At 36.9% G+C, this 24,030-nt stretch overlaps 1 protein-coding gene and 1 long non-coding RNA gene across 2 annotated transcripts; one reads left to right on the forward strand and one right to left on the reverse strand.

The window, feature by feature from the left end:
* Nucleotides 1–1,285: 1,285 nt before the first annotated feature.
* Nucleotides 1,286–11,713, reverse strand: LOC116306793 (uncharacterized). Its single transcript, XR_004198319.2, has 5 exons — nucleotides 11,602–11,713; nucleotides 3,156–3,213; nucleotides 2,545–2,605; nucleotides 2,284–2,415; nucleotides 1,286–1,597 (listed from the first exon to the last, which is right to left on the reverse strand). It is a non-coding gene; the product is annotated as an uncharacterized LOC116306793 (long non-coding RNA).
* On the forward strand, nucleotides 6,674–22,053 carry LOC116306791 (uncharacterized). The gene is made up of 19 exons (XM_089029028.1): nucleotides 6,674–7,143; nucleotides 7,964–8,062; nucleotides 8,631–8,741; nucleotides 9,213–9,329; nucleotides 9,830–9,943; nucleotides 10,401–10,511; nucleotides 10,910–11,017; nucleotides 11,599–11,751; nucleotides 11,880–11,975; nucleotides 12,438–12,554; nucleotides 13,200–13,316; nucleotides 13,768–13,878; nucleotides 14,344–14,472; nucleotides 14,792–14,911; nucleotides 15,783–15,896; nucleotides 16,322–16,441; nucleotides 17,146–17,244; nucleotides 17,803–17,907; nucleotides 20,445–22,053. The coding sequence occupies exons 1-19, from the start codon at nucleotides 6,708–6,710 to the stop codon at nucleotides 21,434–21,436; spliced, it is 3,369 nt and encodes a 1,122-aa protein (XP_088885154.1). The 5' UTR covers nucleotides 6,674–6,707; the 3' UTR covers nucleotides 21,437–22,053.
* Nucleotides 22,054–24,030: the final 1,977 nt, after the last annotated feature.

Genomic DNA, 24,030 nt, shown 5'->3' on the forward strand with positions numbered 1-24,030 from the left:
GTGTTTTTGGCCAAAAAGCATGGACTATAGCCCATGGTTTTGATGGATTTTGGGTGTTTTTCATACGATTTTCAAATTTATACTTTATTCATAAAACTTCCAAAATGGGTCATTTTTGGCCAAAAAGCATGGACTATAGCCCATGGTTTTGATGGATTTTGGGTGTTTTTCACACCTTTTTAAAAATTATACTTTATTCATAAAACTTCCAAAATGGGTCATTTTTGGCCAAAAAGCATTGACTATAGCCCATGGTTTTGATGGATTTTGGGTGTTTTTCACACCTTTTTGAAAACTATGAAAAAATCATGAAACTTGAAAAATGGGTGTTTTTGGCCAAAAAGCATGGACTATAGCTCATGGTTTTGATGGATTTTAGGTGTTTTTCACACCTTTTTGAAAATAATGAAAAAATCATGAAACTTGAAAAATGGGTGTTTTTGGCCAAAAAGCATGGACTATAGCCCATGGTTTTGATGGATTTTGGGTGTTTTCACACCTTTTTGAAAAGAATGAAAAAATCATGAAACTTGAAAAATGGGTGTTTTTGGCCAAAAAGCATGGACTATAGCCCATGGTTTTGATGGATTTTGGGTGTTTTTCACACATTTTTGAAAATAATGAAAAAATCATGAAACTTGAAAAATGGGTGTTTTTGGCCAAAAAGCATGGACTATAGCCCATGGTTTTGATCGATTTTGGGTGTTTTTCACACCTTTTTGAAAACTATGAAAAAATCATGAAACTTGAAAAATGGGTGTTTTTGGCGAAAAAGCATGGACTATAGCACATGGTTTTGATGGATTTTGGGTGTTTTTCACACATTTTTGAAAATAATGAAAAAATCATGAAATTTGAAAAATGGGTGTTTTTGGCCAAAAAGCATGGACTATAGCCCATGGTTTTGATGGATTTTGGGTGTTTTTCACAACTTTTTGAAAAGTATGAAAAAATCATGAAACCTGGAAAATGTGTCTTTTTGGCCAAAAAGCATGGACTATAGCCCATGGTTTTGAACGATTTTGGCTCAAATTCACACCTTTTGAAAATATTTGTATATTCATTAATTTTCAAAATCTGTTATTTTTGAAAAAAGAAAAAAAGATTTTTTCGAAAGTTCTGATTTATCAAAAACACGAGGTACAGTCTATGCTTTTTGAAAAATGTATTTTTCACCTTAATTTTTTTTTGTTCGAATTTTGCAATAATATTATTTGTAATATCATTACTTTTTGCACCCAAAACTAGTTAACAATCTATTACATTAAAACGGAGTTACTAGAAATTGAAGTCGTTCGATTAGTTTATTTTAATTTTTTTCCTTTAAAATTTGCCAAAGATTTGGCATGTGGCTTTCTACATTAGAAGTCTCAAATAACGTGACTATCGATACACCGAAAACTAAATGAAAAGAATGTAGTAATAATAAAAAAAATAAAACATGCATTAAGCTATCTTAACCAATGAATAACGAATCTATCTTAATTATCATTTATTATTCTTTAAAATTCATTTTATCCGAACGGTGAGTTTTATACAATCCTTGGATGGCACACGTGACAGCATGGATTTTAAGGTTTAATGTTCACAACTCCCCCTGAAAAAAAGTGAAAAAGAACATGAGTTAATCCAAAAGCATCAAACTGATTTATCGATACCCTGAAACAACCTTCGGGCATGGCTAACTCACAGATAGAACCCTGAAACAACCTCTGGGCTGATCTAAGTCAGGGCATGGCTAACTCACAGATAGAACCCTGTAACAACCGCTGGGTTGGTCTAAGTCAGGGCATGGCTAACTCACAGATAGAACCCTGAAACAACGTACCTCTGGGCTGATCTAAGTCAGGGCATGGCTAACTCACAGAACAAACCCTGAAACAACGTACCTCTGGGCTGATCTAATTCAGGGCATGGCTAACTCACAGATAGAACCCTAAAACAACTTTAGGATTGTTCTAAGCCAGAAGGCCACTAAATCACAAATCAATTTCTTCTCTTTAAAAAAATCTCATTATTGAGCAGCTAAAAGTAATCTAGTTGGCCCATTAATATCCCTTTACATCAAGAATCTGGATAAAAACCCTTTACATGTATTGCTGGGTCCAAGGAACCACTAAAGAAACTAATAAGCAACCTCTTCACATATGATGAAGAGGCCGGGACTCGGTTCGACTATTCAGCGGCGTCATCGCCAGCGCAGTGAGAGGTAGAGCATTTTGCAGCGCTATTCTTTTCTATCTCGTAACTGATCAACTTTATATTCATTGTACTCGTACTTACCCGTTGTCTGGGCACGTCCATCCATCACAACAATCATCGTTATCAACGCATTCCGTAGGTCCACATTCTTCATCATCGAACTGAAGCCTCTTCTTCCATAATTTGTACTCAATTCCAGGTTTTTGTTGACTGCTACAAACATATCCATTAACATTTTTGACATTAAAAGCTGATGGTCAATTCAAAAGATGGATTACTTTTTGAAGCCCTTATTGTCCTTCAAGAGAACTAGAATTCAACGTGATGGCTGAGTGAACTTACAAAGATACGGTCAACATCACAACCAGGAAAACCAATAACAGCTGTTTGGACATCATTCTGGCTGAAGTTGAAAAAAAAAAAAAAAAAGTTATATAATAGTCATAAGGATGTAGAGAAAAACGAGGAAATAGTGACTCAAAGTCGTTTAAAATCATTCCCATCACCCAGGGAGCAATTGCACACTTTCTTTCGAGACAGCAGGCTATATAAAATCTATCGTAATATTGAAATATCGAAAGAAACACAAAAATCTACTTCCAAATTCTAAGTCAGTCTATCGGTGCCTTAAATTAGGGTTCTAGACCAGTAAAATTTTCCGTCTAACCATCTTAGAGTGGTAAAATTGAATAAATTTAAAGTTCAAGCAATAATAACCTGAAAAAAACTCGAAGTGTCCATGGGTCGGGTGACCTCACTGTAAAAACAACTAGCAATTATGTAACACATAAAGAATCATCACTGAATATTGTACATCTAGTAAAAAGCCACACCTTGCACGAAATTCCATTTGCCTAGCTTACACCAATTGGGGAAAATACTCCGATCTCTTTCTGCTACTCAAACATAAAAAGTTGAGGAAATTGTCAATTGGGACTTGCTGCTTTTCTTACCTTAGCTTTGAAGAAGGATTCGGTAATTTTTTGATTGACCAACTTGACTCTGTACTGCCTGAAAGGACGAGCGCAACAGTATAAAGCCAAAGCCAAAATGTAATAGCCTTTTATTAGTTCGATAAACAAAATGCATTACAGTCTAGCTTAGGTATTGACAATAACACCATAAAAGGCCATGATGAACAAAAGATGTTTGTACCGAAGCTAAGGCACAATGAACCATATTCAAAATCAGTAAAAAGCTATTGGATCTCGACCTGAAAAGGTAATGTCTCAATGGGAAAATACAAAAGGAGTTCTAAGCTCTACTTTTGAGCTTGATCTCAATGGAAATCCTCAGATTATCTCTCTCTTTATGTAAACAGTGAACCTTTACAATTTGAAGAATCTCTTTATTGCATAAATTTAATTCACGAAATCTAATGGATTTAGAAAACTTGTGAATTTTTTTCTTTAAATTGCTGGGTAAAACGATTATGGAGAAAACTAAGATGTCTTTTTTTTTGCAAAGAAAGTAAAGGCGGATTTCCAAGTATTAACCCCATAAACTCCTCGAAGCAATTACCAGAGCTGCTCAATTCAGATGACAAGGCAATGATTTTAAATTGTCATGCATGAGAGTAAAATTTTATTGTTTTGATTTCTAAATTGTCAGCATTGGGATTATCCTGCAAGGGGTCTATTTTAATTTCCTGAGAGTTTTGAGTTCTAAGCCTCTAACCCTATCTTCAATGTGCTTTGCCAGCGAGCGTAAAAATATGTTTTCTCATATAAAAGAGTATAAAACTTCCATAAACACACATAACAATTAAGATAATAAATGATACTATTTAGACACGATATTGATATTACAGCTCTGCTGATGTGTTCGTGTTATGCAACTAAGTGTATGTTTCGGTGTGTTTTCAGTCTAGATCTTTTAAAATAAATTAAAGAACAATAAGTAGACTATTAAACAGACACCCTTTATATAATAATGATGAAATATTTCTTCTTATAAAGGAAGGGAGGAAGGGAGGAAGGGAGGAAGGGAGGAAGGGAGAAAGGGAGGAAGGTAGAAGGGGATAGAAGGACAGGAGAATTTCGATAATTTCATACAAAAATGCTCTCTGAGTTAAAGCATTTTAGCAATTATTGTAATTTGTATTTTTGCTTTGGTGTGTGAAGTTATACAGCACTTGGGGTTTGGCAGAAAACTCGAGAAGTGTTGAGAAGCACTCCGCTGCGCTTCGAGCTTCTTCTCCTAACACTTCTTTCGTGTTCTGCCAACCCCCTGCGTTATATAAAGCAGAAGAAATAGAAAACGCATCACACGCACGCGCGTTTTCTATTTCTTCAATACCTCTTACTAAACTTCATGAGCATTATGGTATACGAGGATTAGACTTGAGATGGCTAAGAAATTACCTTAATAACCGCAAGGATATGTCTTTTACTGAGCTTTCAATTAAATGTGGGGTTCCTCAAGGATCTATTTTGGCTCCATCACTTTTTTTTAATATATCAATGATCTCCCTAATGTCTTACGTTTATCAAATGCTTTATTCTTTACTGATGACACAAATATATTCTTTTCGCATAAATATATTACTTGAAACTTTGAAGATTCTTCGAGAAAAGAAAAAGTTTGTCGCGCCGTTTCGAAATTATGTCGCCACAAACTTGACAGTTTTGACTAGCAAAAAAAAAAAAAAGTTTCAAACGTTTTAAAACTGGTTTGGCGCGTCACGCTTCATGGTAGCTCGCAAATGGTAATATATTTATCAAGGAGACCTTTTTATATAAACCCTTTGGTTTCTAGAGAACAGGAGGACAGGAGAACGAGAGTGGAGAGCCTATTCACACAGTGGTTTGTTGTTTGCAGATCGTTAAGCATCATATATCAAGGCTCACAACCTAAGAGATCTTGTTTGTTTGCAAATGGCAGTTTTATTTCAAAATAATATCTGAGATACTGTCTAACGCAAACAGATTCAAAAAGTTTTTCGAGACGTCTCCATTTATAAAAGCAACAGGTATTGTTTTGTGCGATGATCTTTATTCATGGTAGCCAAGTATATTTAGGCTGATCGATATTTATCTACCAAAAGACTTTAGATAAATACGAAATAATATTTTTACAAATGAGAATGTAACAAGAGATAAAAATTGAGAATGTAAAAATGAGAATGTAACAAGAGATAAAAATTGCTAAAAACATAGCAAACAAACCAAGATAATTAAAAAAATAAAAAAACAAATATGCTAATAAAAAATAAATAGTATAAAATGTTAGCTATAGAGCGATGGCGTAGATTAAAATCAAGAAAACCCTAAGTTTATCTTATGTAAATTGTCTGATATTTTATGGAAAGTCAAAAGGAAGCATGCCAATATATATATTATATATGTATTATATTGATATCAATAGATAATGATAATGTTTATGTTATGTACGGTACGCTCGACGCCTCTTTTATTTGAGTAAAATGGTTTATATTGAACGAATATAATCCACACACTTTGACACTTTACTATATCGATCCACTGTATAATAATTGTATGAGTACATCACAACTCAAGTCGATTAAGCTGAATATATTTCTATATATAAACATAGCTTTTAATATAAATCCATGGCAAGAGTGGCGTAGCGATTTTAGTACACTCGCCTCTCATCTTTGGTGTCTCTTGGGATTGAACATCACATGTGAGTAGAGTTTGTTAGGTCTCTCCCTTGATTCGAGGGTTTTTCTCCTGGGTCTAAATTAGGTTCGATTCCTGGGATTCAACATCACATGTGAGTAGAGTTTGTTAGGTTTCTCCATTAACTTGAGGGTTTTTATCCGGGTTCTCCTAGATACACAAAACTCAGTCAGCAGGCTAAATTCCAATTCCTTCTGTAGGTTAGTCATGCCCTGATTTTGATCAGCCCAGAGTTTGTTATATGTTTGAAATGTGAGTTAGCCAGGCCCTGACTTAGAACAGCCGGCCTTGAAATCAAGTAGAATTTTGACATCGAAGGGGAATTCAAATTTGGAAAAGGGCCATAAAAATTGAAATTATTTTGGAACCATTATTTCAATAAAGCTAAAATATATTAAACATCCCCCCCCCCCCCCCCGGTTTAATAAAATCACCATACAATTCGGATAATAGTTTTTTGCTGCAATAATTTAACGCTTAATCTCAATATAAATCTTTTAAAATGATTGATTTGAGATATTACCACTTAAATTTAAACCTAATTTTTTTCAGATCAAAAATCTTGAAATCTTCAAGAGATGGTTCATTATGATAATACCAAAAATAAACAAATCTTGTAGATATCTTAGTAAAGGACGTTGTCTAAGGGATTTGATTGGCTAGTTTGAGCTCCAATTAATATGACGTTAAGGGTCATTGTTCTTGAATTCGTTAACCTGTTGACTTACAGACAACCCACCAAACCACCTTCCAAACCCAAACGTGTTTAATAATTCACTTCAAAACTCTCTTGTCGTTGTTTTTATTATATTATAATGGATAAGGTAACTCATTAGCGTTACAAGAAACGCTAAAGAAAGCAAAATGTTTAAACGGATATATTGGTCATTCATCGTGCTTGTAGTCTGTTTTAGTTTGTTTAAAAACGTAATTTCTCATGAACATAAATCTAAGACATCGACAAACCCCGACCACGCCGGGGACAACGACCATAAGGAGGTCAAGAAATCTAAACAAGCAAACGAAAAACACGAAGACAAATCCAAAAAATTTGCGGTGGAGAAGACCGAGTCAACAAAGGGAGAAAGAAGGCAGTTTTTTGGACCGGAACATTCAGTCAACTTTCCTGGACCACCTCCTCTCAGTCATGTCATCGAGAAACCTTTCTTTCATCATCAAGTTCATTATGTACCCAAACCATTCCCCGTTCTGTCCGTACAGTTTGTACCTAAGCCTGTCCCTGTGCCTGTTGGAGTTCCTCCCAGCTATCATGTCTCTCATTATCATATGCGACATCCATGTGAGTATATAAAATTACTTATATACAAATTATAGACAAAATATCTTCTATTTTCCCCGTTATATACCTGCTTATAATATTATCTGTTGTGCTATTCATTTCTATAGAAATTGTGAGTGATTATTCTTTTGAATACGTCTGATTTTTTCAAGTACTCACTCAAATACGTTTTTAAAAGTACGATGCAAATATATACACATGTAAAAGAGCGATTCTACTAATTTCTACTATACGCTACTTTTTTGAACTTCAAAAAGGTGAAAAGTGAATTTTATGACCCTTGAAAAATGCCCCCACTAGGGCGGAGACATGACATGGCACCCTACTATTAGCAGGTTTCTTTGAAAATTTAGCCTGAAGTGCGAAGTATATTCAGCAGTTTTTGTGCAATGAAGAAGAGAAGCAAAGTAATTCGTCTTTTATGGGCTGAATTAAATTTGTTTGGCGTCCGCCTCTCACCATGAGTCAAGGTTTTTTCTCCGGGTTCCCTGTTTTCTTCCCTCCAGAAAACTAAATTCCTGTTCGTTCTGTGCCACGACTTAGTTCAACCCAGAGGTTGTTGCAGGGTTTGATCTGTAAGTTAGCCGTGCCCCAACTAAAATCAGCCTAGAGGCTGTTTCAGGGCTCAATCTGTGAGTTAGCGTATCCTGACTTAGATTCAATAGACCCCTTGCAGTACTTCTGAGAGAGAAAACAATAGGTTCCAATTCTCAGGAGATTAGAATTCTTTTGTTGCTTTGACGTCACATGAAGGGTCTATAGCTGATGTGTATTTGTTCGATTTTAACAGATAAATTTCCTAACGCCTTTGTTTTTTTAGATCACCTCAATCCTTGCCAAGGCGGTGGCATATGGGTACGGCTACCGCATGACTACTTCTGTATTTGCCCTAAGCAACTACGAGGGAAGAACTGCGAAGGTAACCTCACAACAATAACTATAGACCACGTATTATTCTCTTGAGAATACGATTCTTTATTTGAGTTGTATCCATATTCATGTGTCTTCTCATGCGCAACCGTTAAACAAAGAAATGATACTCTGGGGAATGACACGTGGTCTGAAATGGAACAATTTTAGATATTTCTGACGACAGGGCAGAAAAACGACAAGCCCGCTACTTTCACGATTTTTTATCTAACTGAGTTTAATACTCCAAATTTTCAAGTGTTTCATTTGTGTCACTGCTGCTCGAAACTTGTGGACGAAATTTTGTCAAATTAGAGTAAATCTACTTATTAGTATTCACGAAAATGTCAGTTTTTCTGCTGATCAAAATGTCACCTCTCCCAAAGTACATGGCTTTGTAACTCAAATACGCATTCAATAAATTTTGGTCGCATTTGATATTTTGTTTTTTTTTGGCTCCAAAAGAGCGTGTTTACAAAATATTGAGCTTAAAAACGTAAAGCTGTCCTTATGGCGAAAGGCCAAAAACCGTTTTTCTGCCCTATCATTTCTGACACCATTTCTGTTCTTTTCTGTAGCTCACAACTACTGTTCATCAGAGCCATGTATGAATGGAGCTACATGTGTGGAGACACTCGATTCCTTTAGATGCGTGTGTCCAAAGGGCTTTCTTGGTACAATCTGTGAGAGTAAGTATCACATGATACTTCGTGACTTAGTTCACCCTTAAGACTAGTTTTCATAGAATGCATCTGTATAGAGTGGTTTTACTTCACTCGTGATAGTTAGTTAACTAAAATGGATAATAAGAAGAGATAACTAGCTAAAAACTAGTGTGAGCTGTGTCGGTGTTTCTAATGAAACAGTAATGATAAAAAGGTAAATTATGCACCGTGAAAAGATGAAAAAACTTACTGACGTTTCGGACGCTAGTCCTTCGTCGGAGTAAAAGAGATAAATGACAAATAAATGATAGTAGATCCTATCTTTATTTAGTTTGCTTTAAATTTTCTTCCCCACAAAAAACGTTAACGAGTGTATATATTGATAGGTTTCGGTAGCTTTGCTCCTTCTTCATTCCATAAAAAAATCTTTATTTTTGTATAGATTTGATGCTACTGATTGATAATATAATGCCTTTAAATACTAAAAAATTCTAGATTCCAACCCGTGTTACCCAAGTCCATGCAAGAACGGTGGTACGTGTACCAAGACCGACTCAGAGACAGGATTCTTGTGCGACTGTAAGGAGGGTTTCACTGGTGAACACTGTGAAGGTATATGTAGTGAGAAGAGCAAGAAGGCTTTGGCTGTATTCTAAATTATTAAAAATTGCACCGAGAGTAGACTTCTACAACGATACGGCGGCCATCTTGAATCGCAAGGTATTATGGCTCGACCGGGGTTAAACATGGCGGCGAATAATTTATATCGTAATTTATAGAGCTTCGTGTGTTTGTCTTTATTTCATGAGTAAAAGTGATCGGTAGGTCGTCTTAATCTGTAATTACATCGAACAATTTTCTCTGCATCTTGTTTCTCAACGGCATTGCTAAAAAAGTTGCATGGAGCATTGTAGCGTGTAGATGCAGCGCAATTTGAAAAAAATATTGCACGATAAGTTGTGGCAATCGTTGCATTTTGTAGAATTTGTTTCTTCTTTTGGCAACGATTGCGTCTCCGTACTCTTGCAACTTGTGCTGCAACCCTGTTGCTAGACAAGTTGCAAAATTTGCTCCGTGTAATCGCGGTTTAAGTATAATTCATTTTTTTACAGGTTTTAATCGCTGTAATCCTAACCCTTGTAAAAATGGTGGTTCGTGTCAGCAAATTGCGGGAGACAAATACATGTGTGTATGTCCGCCAAATTTCAAGGGAACTTTGTGTACAGGTATAGCAATGCTGTCATTTTATCTAGTGCTAGACACGGGTGAAAAACGTACTGCGCATGCTCGGAAGTTTGGCGGGAAATTTGCAAACGCGTCGTGTTTACAAATAAAACCATTGGAGATATACAAAAGTTTGTATTAGGCGAATTTTTCTCGTATTGTTTGACCAGGGAAAGAAAACAACTAATGCACGAATGGCTTAAACGTTAAAGATTATTTAAACTACAGCAAACTACGTCTGCTTCTGTTACCAATGTTGTCATTGCTACGTGCTGATCGAAAAATTGGGCAAAAGACTCCCACCTATCAAATGAATCGTACGGAAACTTTACATACTTTAAGTGACGACAGTACTGCCCGATTTCCCTATCGCGACTGTTGTCTCGATGGGCTTGAAAAGAGAAAAAGAAAATCAGTAAATTAATAAAGTTTTTTTGTGATGCAATTATTTTCCAACAGAGCCCGCTCAATGTTACGTCAACCCATGTCTGAATGCTGGAACATGCCACGAAAGTGAGACTGGATACAAGTGTTCTTGTAGAGTAGGATACACTGGCAGAAACTGTGAATGTAAGTTGACTTACTCAAGAACAGACCTATTTCGTCATGGTGAATTTGTTTCTAATTACACAGACCACGTGTCATTCCCTTGAGAATAAGATTCTTTGTTTGAGTTGTAACACAGGCCTCCACTTAAAATAGCCTCAGCTAAACTGGACCGCCTTCGTAAGAGTATGACTAAATCTATATTAATATACATGTGTTTCCTAATCGGCGACCGTTTATCCGAGGAAGGATACTCTTGGGGAATGTAGTGGTCTGTAATGGGAAAAAAATTGCATAACAGCAAATACGTTTGTCAGCTTGTTAGAAGACCTTATAATTTAGATATGGTGTTTGCCTCTAGTGAGGTGATTTTGTCAAAATTTCTTCTGCAAATGAATACCTAATGAAATGCTTTCTTATAGCTCACGTGTGTCATCCCAACCCGTGCCATCATGGAGGACATTGTCGCGTCGATTCTGGTCATTATAAGTGTGTTTGTCCTCCACTTTACAGAGGACACATTTGTGAAGGTAAATTATGTCAAACTGAATTAATGATTTGCATTGCATATGCCACGAGCCTTACAGATATCCCGTGCTTCTTGAAGAAGAAAAAAGCCTTTTCCCCTTCAACATTTATTTCCCCAAAAGACCGACAAAACATATGCCCTCTCTAGAAGATTCCATCTGATTGTTTTCTCGTTTAACTCTCGGAGCGGTTGTTTAAACTGGAATATGGAAATACCAAGTTACGACAAGTGAATAAAAAGGAAACTTAGACACCGGGCGCCATGTGTAAAAATGTTTGAAACTGTACTTACGTTCTCATTCATTACTCATTACAAAGCGCCCTTGAACATATCCATATGGAAAAGAGCGTTATATAAAATCATAAATTATTATCATTTTTATCATCATCATTATTTTTATTGATTTTCTAAAGAAATTCCGCTTTGCATCCCTGCATCCGATTTTTTTATAGACCCCTTGCATGTGACGTCAAAGCATTCCAATCTCCTGAGAATTGAAACCATTATTTTGTCCCCCAGATTGAGCTGCATTCCAAGATGCTGCATCTATGATGGTCTATATCTAATTTATTTTCTTAACAGTACCTCATCCATGTTATAATCATCCGTGCGAGAACGATGGTGTCTGCGTTGACTCTTACAGCGGTTACAGCGCTTACCCTGATAACTGGGACTCAGGCTACCTCCACTATTTGTGTCTGTGTAAAGCTGGGTTCATGGGAGCAAACTGCGAACGTAATGACATTTGAATATTATTTTGTTTGTTGAGAAAGTCAATTATAATGTTAGCATTTGTCGCTATTGAATTTTGGCAAGCAAACATGCAAACAAACAAACCATATAACTCCGTCTTATATTTTCAGAGGATATTTGTAAACATTGTGACGTCAACGCCAAGTGTCTCAACGATACGTGCATCTGTATTGATGGTTACTTTGGAGACGGATTCCATTGTAGAAGTAAGTCAAACCCATCCCCAATTTTTGCTTCCTTCAGTATTATGATGCTCAAAAATATTAAAAAACGGCACGAACACGGGGCGGACATAAGTAAGCTAGACTAATCACATTGCGAAAAGAAAAAAAAGTGTGACCGTCTTGGCAAGGCACGCAAACGGCACCGAGCTTTTCACAGTCATACGAAATCTACCCTATAAAGGTTTTGCACCATCACCTGCCCACATCCATAATGCAGGTTGGACTACCTCTGGTTAGATGGAAATTGAATTCTTATTTGAAACGATTGTATTCTTATGCCATCTAACATGGCTGCCGTCACGTGGTGGTGCAACACCTCTATACCGGTTTGCACTAATATAGATGTCGATTGACAGACTAAACACTGATACTCATACGATGTTTGTTCGTATGCTGCACGTGGTTAATAACTAATTATTTGAATTGAAACGTGTTTTCTGACAGAAATCCCTCATCCTTGTCATCCAAATCCATGTAAGAACAATGGTGTGTGCAAGGAGCTGGAAGGCGGGGAGTATGACTGCACATGTCAGCCAGGAACAACGGGAAAACACTGTGAAGGTTAGTAAAAACAATATTATATTAGTCATAGGACATTTTCTTAGAAATTAAACATGATACTATGTGGAGTAGCTTGGTTGCTAGCATATTTTCTTCATTATGCCTTATAACAATAGTTGGTGTTTACAAGCATTAGCATTGCGATGATAATTTGCCAACCATATTATTATCACATTAGTCCTTGCTTAGTTGCTTTGTTTAATAAAAGGGCGTATAATAATAATAATAATAATAATAATAATAATAATAATAATAGTAATAATAATGATAATAATTCGAATTTATATAGTTTGATTCGCAGTGCATTGTGGGACTGTTTAGGGACGAAATAGACACCATCATGGAAATATGACCCACAATGCACTGCAATGTCAACTCGACCCAGTCTTTTTCGTAACCTTGGAATAATGGCTAATAGCATCCCAGGCCTTCCCCGACACATTTCTCCTGCTTAGCTGTACCTCTCCCTTCCATCTGTCACTTGACACACTTCTAATCACAGTATCACTTTTACAGGGCCCTTTGGATATCAGACAGGTAGCTGAATGGGCCACCCTGTTTAAATAGAGTCTTCGATTGATTGATTGGCTCATATTACTCAACTATTCATAGTATTCATGTATCTCTTGGTGCTTACCTCAACAGAAAAAAATCCATGTCTGCCGAATCCGTGTCAAAATAATGGCAAATGTGTTGCAGCTGAAGATGGGACCACACGTTGTATCTGTGAAGGCGGTCACACTGGAACGAATTGTGAACTAAGTACGAAATATATATAGTAAATATGAAAAAAAAAACACTCAGAATAGAGTCTCTCTGAAGTCTCGAGTTAGATTCCTGGACTCGACATCACATGTAAGCAGCGTTTGTTAGGTTTCTTCCTTAATTCAAGGGTTTTTATCCCGTTACTCTAAGATTTTGAGCTGTGCCCTTACTTAGAATTGGTAAATTACGGCTGTGATCTTGGTGACGCCTTGGTTAGTCTTGTTTCAGTGTCAAAACATCAAATATCAATGTTCAAATAAGGAATGCCCGACTACAACAATAGAGACTTTTAAATTACACATGCACATTCACTGGAATATATGAATGTACTTTGTCTCGTGCCTGCGTTCCTAAAGTGACATCAGCGTTGGCCAACAAGGAATGCTGCCTCTCAAACAAAAGCAAAGACTTGCATGAATAACACTTGCTGTTTTTTAACGTGTTTCAGTGATTGATCCCTGTCAATCAAACCCTTGTCATAATGGTGGAACGTGCATCAATGATAATGGAAAAGCTGTATGTAAATGCAAGGGAAAATACAATGGGAAGACATGCAAAGGTAAATGACAATTTTTGTGTGATTTCCTAAATGTTTAAGCTTTTTGGAACTTGAGGGACGGAAAGGAGATAGAGGGAGAGTAAGAAGGAAGAAAAAAATAGAGGATAAGAATGAATGGTTAATGTAAGATGTTTATGCTTTTTCCGGCAAGGATTTAAAAAAGGAAAGAAAAAAGGAGAGAGAGGAAAAAAAAAAAAAAAAAAAAGGGAGAAGAAGAATGAATGAATGGACCAACGCGGTCCGAACCAATTCTAGATATTAATACGTACCATTTAATAAACGTGGGCGCTCGGACCAATCGGTTCAAATTAATGGAAAGCGCCCTAAATTAGTCCGAAAATTACTGTCACCCTTCACAGAAATAAAGTGAGTCGTGGTAGACGAAAAACAAGGTATACGAATCCAGAAATGAAATATGTACCGACTAGAAAATATTGATCTTAATTTGTACTTCATTATCTTTAGAATGCACTTGTCCAAAAGGAAACAAGAACGCCCAACCACCAGAGGTTTCACAGAAATGCGACCTCGAAGGAGAATGCTATTGTCCATACGAGGGCTATGTGAAAACTAACACTGGCTGCATTCCGGGAAGTAAGTCATTACACGTATACGTTGTTGTTAAATGACGTCACTTCCGGTCTGTGGAATTTTTATTAGCTGAATGGCAAGTTTGCAATACAGCATTATAGACTGGTAATGAGATTCATGAGATTTATTTAGCTGATTGATTCCAAGAAATGGAATACTCTCTGGCTGATTGCATATGACGGGCAGTGTTTGCCTGTCTTCATGAGATCCATTCATTCAGCTGATTGATTCCAAGAAATGAATTACTCTCAATAATTTACCCTTATTTTTTACTTCGCCAGGCAATTCTTTATTTGACTCTTTTTTTTCCATCTCATCTCAGGATCTTCCAATCCATGTGATTCAAACCCGTGTAAAAATGGTGGTGTGTGCAAATCCATGTCTGAAGGAACATTCTCATGTGAATGTACAAATGACTGGAAAGGTGTCACTTGTGAAGAACGTGAGTAATGGATAACCTGTTTTTAATTAAACGCACATGATGCTAAACCAATGATGGAATGGACCACGGGAGCCATGTTTATTCTCATGAGAATAAAAACCTTTGTTTCATTCGCATAAACTCATTCTCAAACTCTTGTATGCGAGACCACGCGTGGTAGAATCTATTGTTGCAACCAACAAGGCTGCCGCGTGAATAAGGCACATGATTTTACTTGGCCTGTGAAGCAAAGTTGTTTAATTAGTGACTAACAGTCCAAGTAAAATAAAAGAAAACAGTGGAATTAGTGTCTACTATTGTGTTTTATGCTTACTATATTTTTTATTTTCATTGGCCAAGTAAAATCATTCCAAGTGATAGCTAGTCAAAAACCGACGTGACGTGACGTGAAGTGACGTGACGCCATGTGAACGTGGCCGTGACGGTATCTTCGGGGTAAAAGATGAATTTATTTCCTTTTACCTTGAAGTTTCCTTGTGCTGTTTTTCAGTCACACAAATTCTTCTCTGAGACAAAAAATTAACCCACGACCTCTTGCATGCAATCTCAAATCAATCTTCGATGACACGAAGCTGCGCAAATGAAGCTGCGCAAATGAAGCTGCGCAAATGAAGCTGCGCAATGCCGTACCCAGAGCATTCATTAGTAACTGCGCATGCTCGACGAAATAAATATCTATTTCGTCGAGCATGCGCAGTAAAAAATAAAGGCTCTGGGTACGATATTGGAAGCTTTGCACATGAAGCTGCGCAAACAAAGCTGCGCAAAGGAATCTGCGCAAATGAATCTGCGCAAATGAATCTGCGCACATGAAGCGCACGGTGCCGACTTACTTTTCCCATTGAATCCTTTTGAATTGTGTTTCCAACAGCTGTCTGTACTGATGACTATTGTCAGAACAACGGTATATGTGAAGCACGCAATCACAAACCATACTGCATCTGCCAAAATGGATATTATGGACCTCGCTGTGAACAAATGAACGGTAAGTATAAACTAAACGAACTGAACACGAGTATAGAAATTATTTATCATTTGTCTCTGGCTAATAGAAAAACAGAAAAGAATCAGATTCCCTGGTAGGAAATTTTATTTTCCGAGTTCCTTTTAGCTAGAGACAAATGATGAATAAATTTTTTACTGTACTTTCCCAGCTTATGAATAAAATCATTATATGATGAACACAAGTAATTTATTTAACTTACAAAATACAGTGCTTCTCAATCTAACGCGCGGAATCGCAATTTGCCATCGCGAAGAAAAGGGTTTTGGGGACGTCAATGATGTTGCCATGACATTTAATTGTCGGAAGTAATAACATTTTCAAGGGCCTGGGGGCTTCACGCTCCGTTTGCAACGAATATAATATACAGAATTGTCTCATTTTGACACCTTAATTTTACTCTCCAGAAACCAAACCCATCGATCACTGCCATCCTAATCCATGTCTGAATGGTGGCACTTGCACTTCTGTGTTGAACAGTTATGATTGTCGGTGTGACGTGCAGTACACCGGCGCGCACTGTGAAGGTAATGCTTGTTTACCATTTTTAGTTATACCGAGAGATGTGCGCTGCTAATGCGCTGCCTCGCACCACTGTGATCAGCGGTGTGATCCCAAAAACTCGACATCATATTCGAGTAGAGTTGCTTTTTGGTTCTCCTGTATTGCTCGGGTTCTCCTGTATTGCTTCCTTTGGAAAACTAGTTTTTCTTTCGGGTAGCAATATCCTCAACGCCTGACATCCCACAAGAGATCTATTAGCTACTAAAACAAAGAAATTACGTTAAAGCAGCTCAATTTGGAGGACACAACAAAAGATTCAATCTCATGAGACTTAGAACCTATTGTGTACTCCAAATTGGGCCGCATTCTGACGTTCTGCCAGGGATCTATAGTTAAAAAGGCAGAGCTCTTCGCTCTTCAGGTTCAAACGTAACTCTTTTGTTTCTGTTTTGCCCTTGGGAAGATAAAACAAAAGACTGCGCTCGTTTTTATTCACATACATTTTCATTTATAACCGCATCTTTATCAAAATATCACCAACAAATAATGTTTTCTTGAGAAAGAAATTCACTTATCTAAGGACCTGACTTTATCCTTTTAATAATAAAAGTGTTGAATGAATAAATATAATAAATATATGATAACGTACAGAAGAAGAAAAAACATTAAGAACACAATAACAAGCTACCTTCTAAACAGAATATTGCTTTGATTATTGTTTTGTTAGTCGATAAATGCTCCAAATGCGACGTTCACGCTGTCTGTATTCACGGGAGATGCAAATGTCGAATTGGTTACATTGGAACTGGATATGAGTGTGTTAAAGGTTTGTCTAGTAGTGATATAGTCATATCAATGGAATGTTCAAACTAACGGTTGTAAATCCATTATATTTGTTAAAGCATATTGTATGATGAAACTCCGTGTAGAAATAAAGATGATGATGATGATGATGATGATTATTATTATTATCATTATTATATATTCCTGTATCGATGTTCAAGCTAACAGCTGTAAATCCATTTTAGTTAGTGGAGAAAGAGGCACTCTTTTGAAATGTTACAGCAAAATTCAATTTGCATTTAGAGTTTATCCAAATTTTTCTTCTTACGCAAAACCTAACAAGCTAAGATTTAATTCAATCTTTGAGTTAGCCTTGCCCTGACTATGGTATCGATAAAATCCGTTTTATTCGACCTTTTTATTTGTACTTTTTACACATACGTTTAAAGAGTGTGGAAGCCGACGTTTTATGATATTTTCATATCATAGATATTACTAATTAAGTTACCTGTTTCATGATTGTCGTTTCCATTTGTATAGTAGATCGTTATCTTGAAATTGCAAGTCTTAATCTCGATATGTCCTGTCATTCTAATTGCAGTACGCCATTCTCATTGTCCAGTTACTTGTCCAACCTACTCAACCTGCACCCAAGGCTCCTGTCAGTGCATACCTGGACACGTCATGACCGCTGGCCAATGTACACGTAAGTCGTAGCTTCCACTGGAACACGACAAAAGTACTACAAAAATGAGCCTTAATTAAAACTTAAATTATGCAAATGAAATAACTAGATACTTTTCAATATGATTTCCATATTTAGCTAAAAAATATTGTTCATTTATTTATTCATTTATTCATTTATTTGTTTATTAATTTATTCATGCCTTCGGCGTTCGTTCGTTTGTTTGTTCCTTCCTTCCCTCCTTCATTTATTCATTCATTCATGACCCTTTTACCAATAGCTCCGCAACCTCAATGTCCAATTAACCCTTGGACTAAATACACAGGCATGAAGAGTGACGAAATGCTTTGTTAGGTAATTTGAATCTTTGTTCAATAGCTGCAAAACTGCAATGTGCATAATGTATTAGCTCCATTAACTGTTTACCCATAACACCCCCTAGGTCTTAACTTCTATTATATAACCTCTTTGAATCCCACACCGATTTTTAAAATTGACGTATTCAGAAGCAGATGCAAGGGGTGCTTCCGTGGGCTCCATGGAACCACTTTTTGTGAGATCTTGTGGAGGCAATCGTGTTCTTTACTCTCAAAAGAATGAAATTGGAAGCCCCCTTTGTGAAGCCAATCTTACCATTTCTGCGGTCATTTTGGAACCCCAATTTTGAAATTCCTGGATCCTACACTGATATTTATTTATGAACTTATTACCATGACTTGTTGGCAATACTAATGAATAATTTTCTTTCTTCTTACTAATGTAGTGCATGACGAACAACTACAGCCACCACCACGACCACTGAATAGAGAGACAGTGCATGCCTCGTATAACGCTTACCCATCTTTCTATAACAAGCTGATTCAACCTAATCCTCTAAGTTATACTTATTACAAACGTGACCACATCGATGACGTACATGATGACGTGCACACGGACACTAAAGATAACCATTAACTAACATTAATTAATGATTAATAATGTCAGAACGATTTAAAAGAAGGTTATTTCCAGTAGGAAAATGTAATATCGTAATTACTAAGTAATATTTCGAGTAGAATTCATTGTAAAATGCCTTCATCCGTACACAAGCAGTCTTAATAGACTAAATCACTGACTTTTCTTTATTCAAATTGTTCCTTCCGTAACTGAGTCAAATGAATGTTGAATTGTCCCCTTCACAGTTCCCAGCGACATCTTGAAAGGTAGCCCTGCCTTTGCATCGAATCGAGACGAACGGTGAGCTTAGCTGGCAATGCATGATAGCGACATTTTTCTAAACACCTTGGACGATTATTTACATTTGGCTTTATGTCTCTATAGACCGTTTTCTCAAAAAACTGAAAAACGCAAAGTCAGTAAAATTGAGAAGCCAGTTTTATATTTAAAGAGGGGAATAATAAATTTTATGAATTCTTATCGAAAAAAAATTCATAGAAATGTATGATAATACTCATTATAAAGCTCGTGTTCTGGTATCGTGGTCCGTCAAGTTCCTTAAATTTGGATACGCACGCAACCTTGAGGAAATAGTCTATTGCATTGGAAGCTCACCGTTCGTCTCTCTTCGATGCAAAGGCATGGCTACCTTTCAAGATGGCGCAGGGAACTGTGAAGGGGACTATTATACTGAACGTTTTGAAATTAAGTTTCGAAGCTGTTTTGATCAATCATTTCACAGTTCAGTTTCATATCCTGTAGCAAAACGGTTGACAGGGTTGGAGAAATTTTGATGTTTTTCAATTGACCATTATAAGCTATTTAGATTTAGTATTTACTTAATGCTTCGATTCGATAGTTCATCACACATCACTTTCAAAGTTGCTGTAGGAAAGATTGATTATATATAAGATTAGAAGTTTCTTTATTGGAAATTAATAATATAATAATAAAAAAATTAATAGATAAAATAATGAAGGTAATACATTTTTAAGTAAATGACTAATGTATAATTTATAATTTACAGGGAAAGAAACGCTCACACGTTTATGGCATTGATCAAATCATTCTTGTCTTTTACACCCAATTCGTAAATTTCTGCTCCATACATATCAAAATCCATAGAATAAATAGCTCCAATAGCAACGTTTTTGCCGCCTGTATCCGCCAAACAAACGTTGGATTTCAAAAGAACTACTAAAAAAAGCGGAAGTAACATTCCAAAGAGAATGAATTAAGCTAAAAGCAATATCCATCATTTTTGGTCATCACCAACGTATCACCAAGTGATCTCGTCCAAAACGTCTGGTACTAAATCAAATTTTGACTCTGTTATCTGGTACCTTGTATATCGATATTCATTAGGTTCTTCCCTTATGAGGGTTCCTTCCACATGTATATGAGTTCAATGTAGAATATTGGACGTTTCCCCCCCCGAATATTTAGGATATATAAGGAGAGAAATATTCATAGGAGAGAAACCAGGAAAATAAAAATAATCTGACTTTCCTTAAAAGTCCAAAAACTCAAACCTACAATACGACCATTTGTGGAAAAACGTGAAAATTTGATGAAGAGCATAAAATGCCCTGATTTAATGCTTGAACAATATAATCCTTCAGGTATTAGCGTTTACGCCTTGACGGACGGAGAAGGAGAAGAAGAGGAAGAAGAAGAAGAAGAAGAAGAATCACCCACACCGACATTACCTCCGACAGATCATCTACCTTCTACCCCCAGAGTCACGGGATTTCCAACCAATTCACCTCCATTTGCCACCAGTATTACACCCTCTAACAGACCACTTCCACCTACCCAACCAACTGAAACCCCTCCTGCACCGGTCCCAGCACCCGAGCCAGTTCCGGAGCCCACCCCTCAGCCAGTCCCGGCGCCCGAGCCAGTTCCCGTACCCTCTCCTGAGCCAGTCCCGGCACCTGAGCCAGTTCCCGTGCCTTCCCCTGAGCCAGTCCCAGCGCCCGTACCAGTTCCCGTACCCTCTCCGGAACCAGTCCCGGCACCTGGGCCAGTTCCCGTACCCTCCCCTGTGCCCGTCCCGACACCCGAGCCAGTTCCCGTACCCTCCCCTGTGCCTGTCCCGGCACCCGAGTCAGTTTCCGTACCCTCGTCGGCCGCTAAAGACAAATTTCCGAGCGCACCTCCTCCAATAAACCCGAAGGACTTAGCTGATGCTGAATACAATGACGCAGAAGGCGATAACATTGTTCATCTACCAAGACCAGGCATTTATAGGCCTTATTCCAAAGGTGCAGCACAATTAAGGGCTCAAAACTTGGCAGCAATCAAATATCGTAATGCAAGAGTCAACAGCCTCCAGTATCCCCCTAAACCATCTTACTACAAGCCTCGTTCTATGCCAAGTACTGCATACCATGATCCAAGGGCTCAGAATACGCACGACCCCCTTAAACCAGCTTATTATAGCAAATACTATAACAAACCTGCTACTGCTACAGCACCAGGACAGGATTCTTTCGGTTATTATAACAACAGAGTTCCTATCGTCTATAACTACCCGCCTGTATATTTAGGAGCCTACCCTCAACCCCCACCCCCTACGTATTACCGCTATGAGAGATACGGGCGTGGCTGAGTAACACACACTAACGGGTATGAAGCGGTGGGGGGCGGGGCAGGACTCTTAATGTACACTGCCATTTGAGAGAGAGCTATATTATAAAGAACGATGTGACCATAAATATATAGTTTATATTTTCGCAGCGGGGACAATAATATGAATAGTTTTGTCCTCGCTTCGAGTTCAAATTCCTGCGACTTGACCCTGCTAACAAGGGCGGATCCAGCCAAAATTTTCGGGGGAGGACTAATTGAGTTTCTTCCGTCAACACTACGGAAAACAATAAAAAAGCATCTAATTCTTCAGTTTTGTTTTGTTTTTTGTTTTTGTTTCTGCTGAAGGGGGGCTTCAGCCCTCCTTTGCCCCCCTGGATCCGCCCTTGGCTAGCTTTATGTCCCCTAGAGTGTGGTGAGCTTAAAGCTCCCGGAAAAAGACCAACTAACTAACCTGGTTGTAGCTCAAAGAATTAATTAAAAGTGAAGTTTTAAAAAAACTCAACCTAAAAGCTATAGGAATGGCACTGAAAAATGGCTGTTGCATTTAGTTTTTAGGCACTAGGAGAGAATTTCAAAAATGATAAATGAGAATAGAATAAATAAGAAAATAAAGACCGTAGATATATTAGGTATATTAGCAAGTATATATATAAATCAAAAATGTATATTTTTTAGAAATAAAATCCATTTTTTTGGATTTAGTGTCAATATTATTTAGCACGTATTCTATACTCATAGAAGGATGATATTTTGCCAATCATCTTAAGGTGGTAAATTATAAACTTGTCGGGGTGGATTGCAGTGGTTTTACTTAAAGTGAAGGCATTAAAAACTAAATAAAAAATACTAGTCAACGTTTAATAGTCAAATAGACACAAAAGAAAACAATGGAATTAGGGTCTACTAAAGTGTATTAGTCTAATATTTATTTCATAGGCTTAATTTGACTTAGTTCACTCTATTTTGAGGTGGTGACATGTTTTTCGCTTGTATTTTTTAAAAATCAAACAAACACATTTCAGTCTGCCCCGCCTCTTACTAGTGGTCATGAAGTCAGTCATGAAGTCCGGCACGCGAGATAACTGATTGTTTGCTTAAGTTCTCCTTTCTTCGATGGGATTTTCTTTTTTTTTGTGCGTGCTAGAACCGGTGCTAAAAACAGAGACCATAATCTGTTTAACCGTAGCTATGCAAAAATTGCTTATTTTTTGTTTTAAAGTACTTGCTTTTCTTAAAGAAGCCCACGATCCCCACGGCAGTACGTCACCATCATGATTTGCATCATCATCCCATCACTATCTTGTTTCCCACCACCATCTTCAGCATCATCATCTCCAACACCACCACAATCACCATCACTATCTTCATCATTATCATAACCATCACTGTCATCACCTTCATTACCGGGAACCACCATCATCATCACCATCTTCATCATCATCTCCACCACCACTATCTTCATCATTAACATCTCCATCACTGTTATCATCATCATCATCAGGACCACCACTATCATCATCATCATCATCACTATCTTCATCATTAACATCTCCATCACTGTTATCATCATCATCATCAGGACCACCACTATCATCATCATCATCATCACTATCTTCATCATTAACATCTCCATCACTGTTATCATCATCATCATCAGGACCACCACTATCATCATCATCATCATCACTATCTTCATCATTAACATCTCCATCACTGTTATCATCATCATCATCAGGACCACCACTATCATCATCATCATCATCACTATCTTCATCATTAACATCTCCATCACAGATATCATCATCATATCATCATCACCATCATCATCATCACCACCATCACCATCATCAGCATCATCAGCACCATGATGGACAATATCACCATAATCATCTTTGTCATATCAGTGCCGGAGCATGCAATAATTTAATAAGCAATTCACACCTTCATTTTGTTATAATTTAATAAACTATGTTCATAAATGATACACTATAATCTTATAAAATTATTTTGATTCAATCAAAGTTAGGAATTTAAAGCTAAACGTTTTGAAAATGCTGCAAAATATCAACAAAATTCATTTAAGTAAAATAAATTTACCAAACTAAATGGGCACACAACTATAATATTAGGACAAATAAATAAATAATAAAACATTAATTAAATAAATACTGCTCTAACTTTATCATTTAACTAGTAAAAAGTCTTCAGCAGAAATCTTGTAGACATTAATTCTATTGCTTCACAGGTTAAACAAAATCATCCTTTACATAATGCTGGCATCTGTATATACTGTACTTAACAAATTGAAGATAGACTCCTAGTTTCATTCTTGTTGAGTTCCTTCATTAGATCTGTAATGAGTACTCAATTATTACATATTTTGGTTTTAGATCATATTATATGGCAAATTTTCCCACTACATTTGATTGTTTTTAAATTAACCGAACAAAGAGTAAAATACATGCTAGTAATACAATGGATTCAAGGGAGTTACCATGATTTTTTAGAATACACTCGGACCTTTTCACACAAGAATTTTGTGCATTTGTTCAGAAAATAAGAATGACAAGAGGAATATTGCATGTTGTGCCATCAGAGAAAGCATTGTATTTC

Source organism: Actinia tenebrosa, unplaced genomic scaffold (genome assembly GCF_029948245.1).
Source record: "Actinia tenebrosa isolate PJP-AT-01 unplaced genomic scaffold, QUT_ActTen_1.0 PGA_scaffold13__45_contigs__length_12533684, whole genome shotgun sequence".
NCBI classification, from domain to species: domain Eukaryota; kingdom Metazoa; phylum Cnidaria; class Anthozoa; order Actiniaria; family Actiniidae; genus Actinia; species Actinia tenebrosa.

What these genes read in the sequence shown, in the direction of transcription:
- LOC116306791 (XM_089029028.1), top strand. Translation starts at nt 6,708, where the DNA reads ATGTTTAAACGGATATATTGGTCATTCATCGTGCTTGTAGTCTGTTTT. An exon ending in CAAGGGAACTTTGTGTACAG is followed by an intron (nt 9,944 to 10,400) that starts GTATAGCAATGC and finishes ATTTTCCAACAG; the next exon opens with AGCCCGCTCAATGTTACGTC. An exon ending in CACTGGCTGCATTCCGGGAA is followed by an intron (nt 14,473 to 14,791) that starts GTAAGTCATTAC and finishes ATCTCATCTCAG; the next exon opens with GATCTTCCAATCCATGTGAT.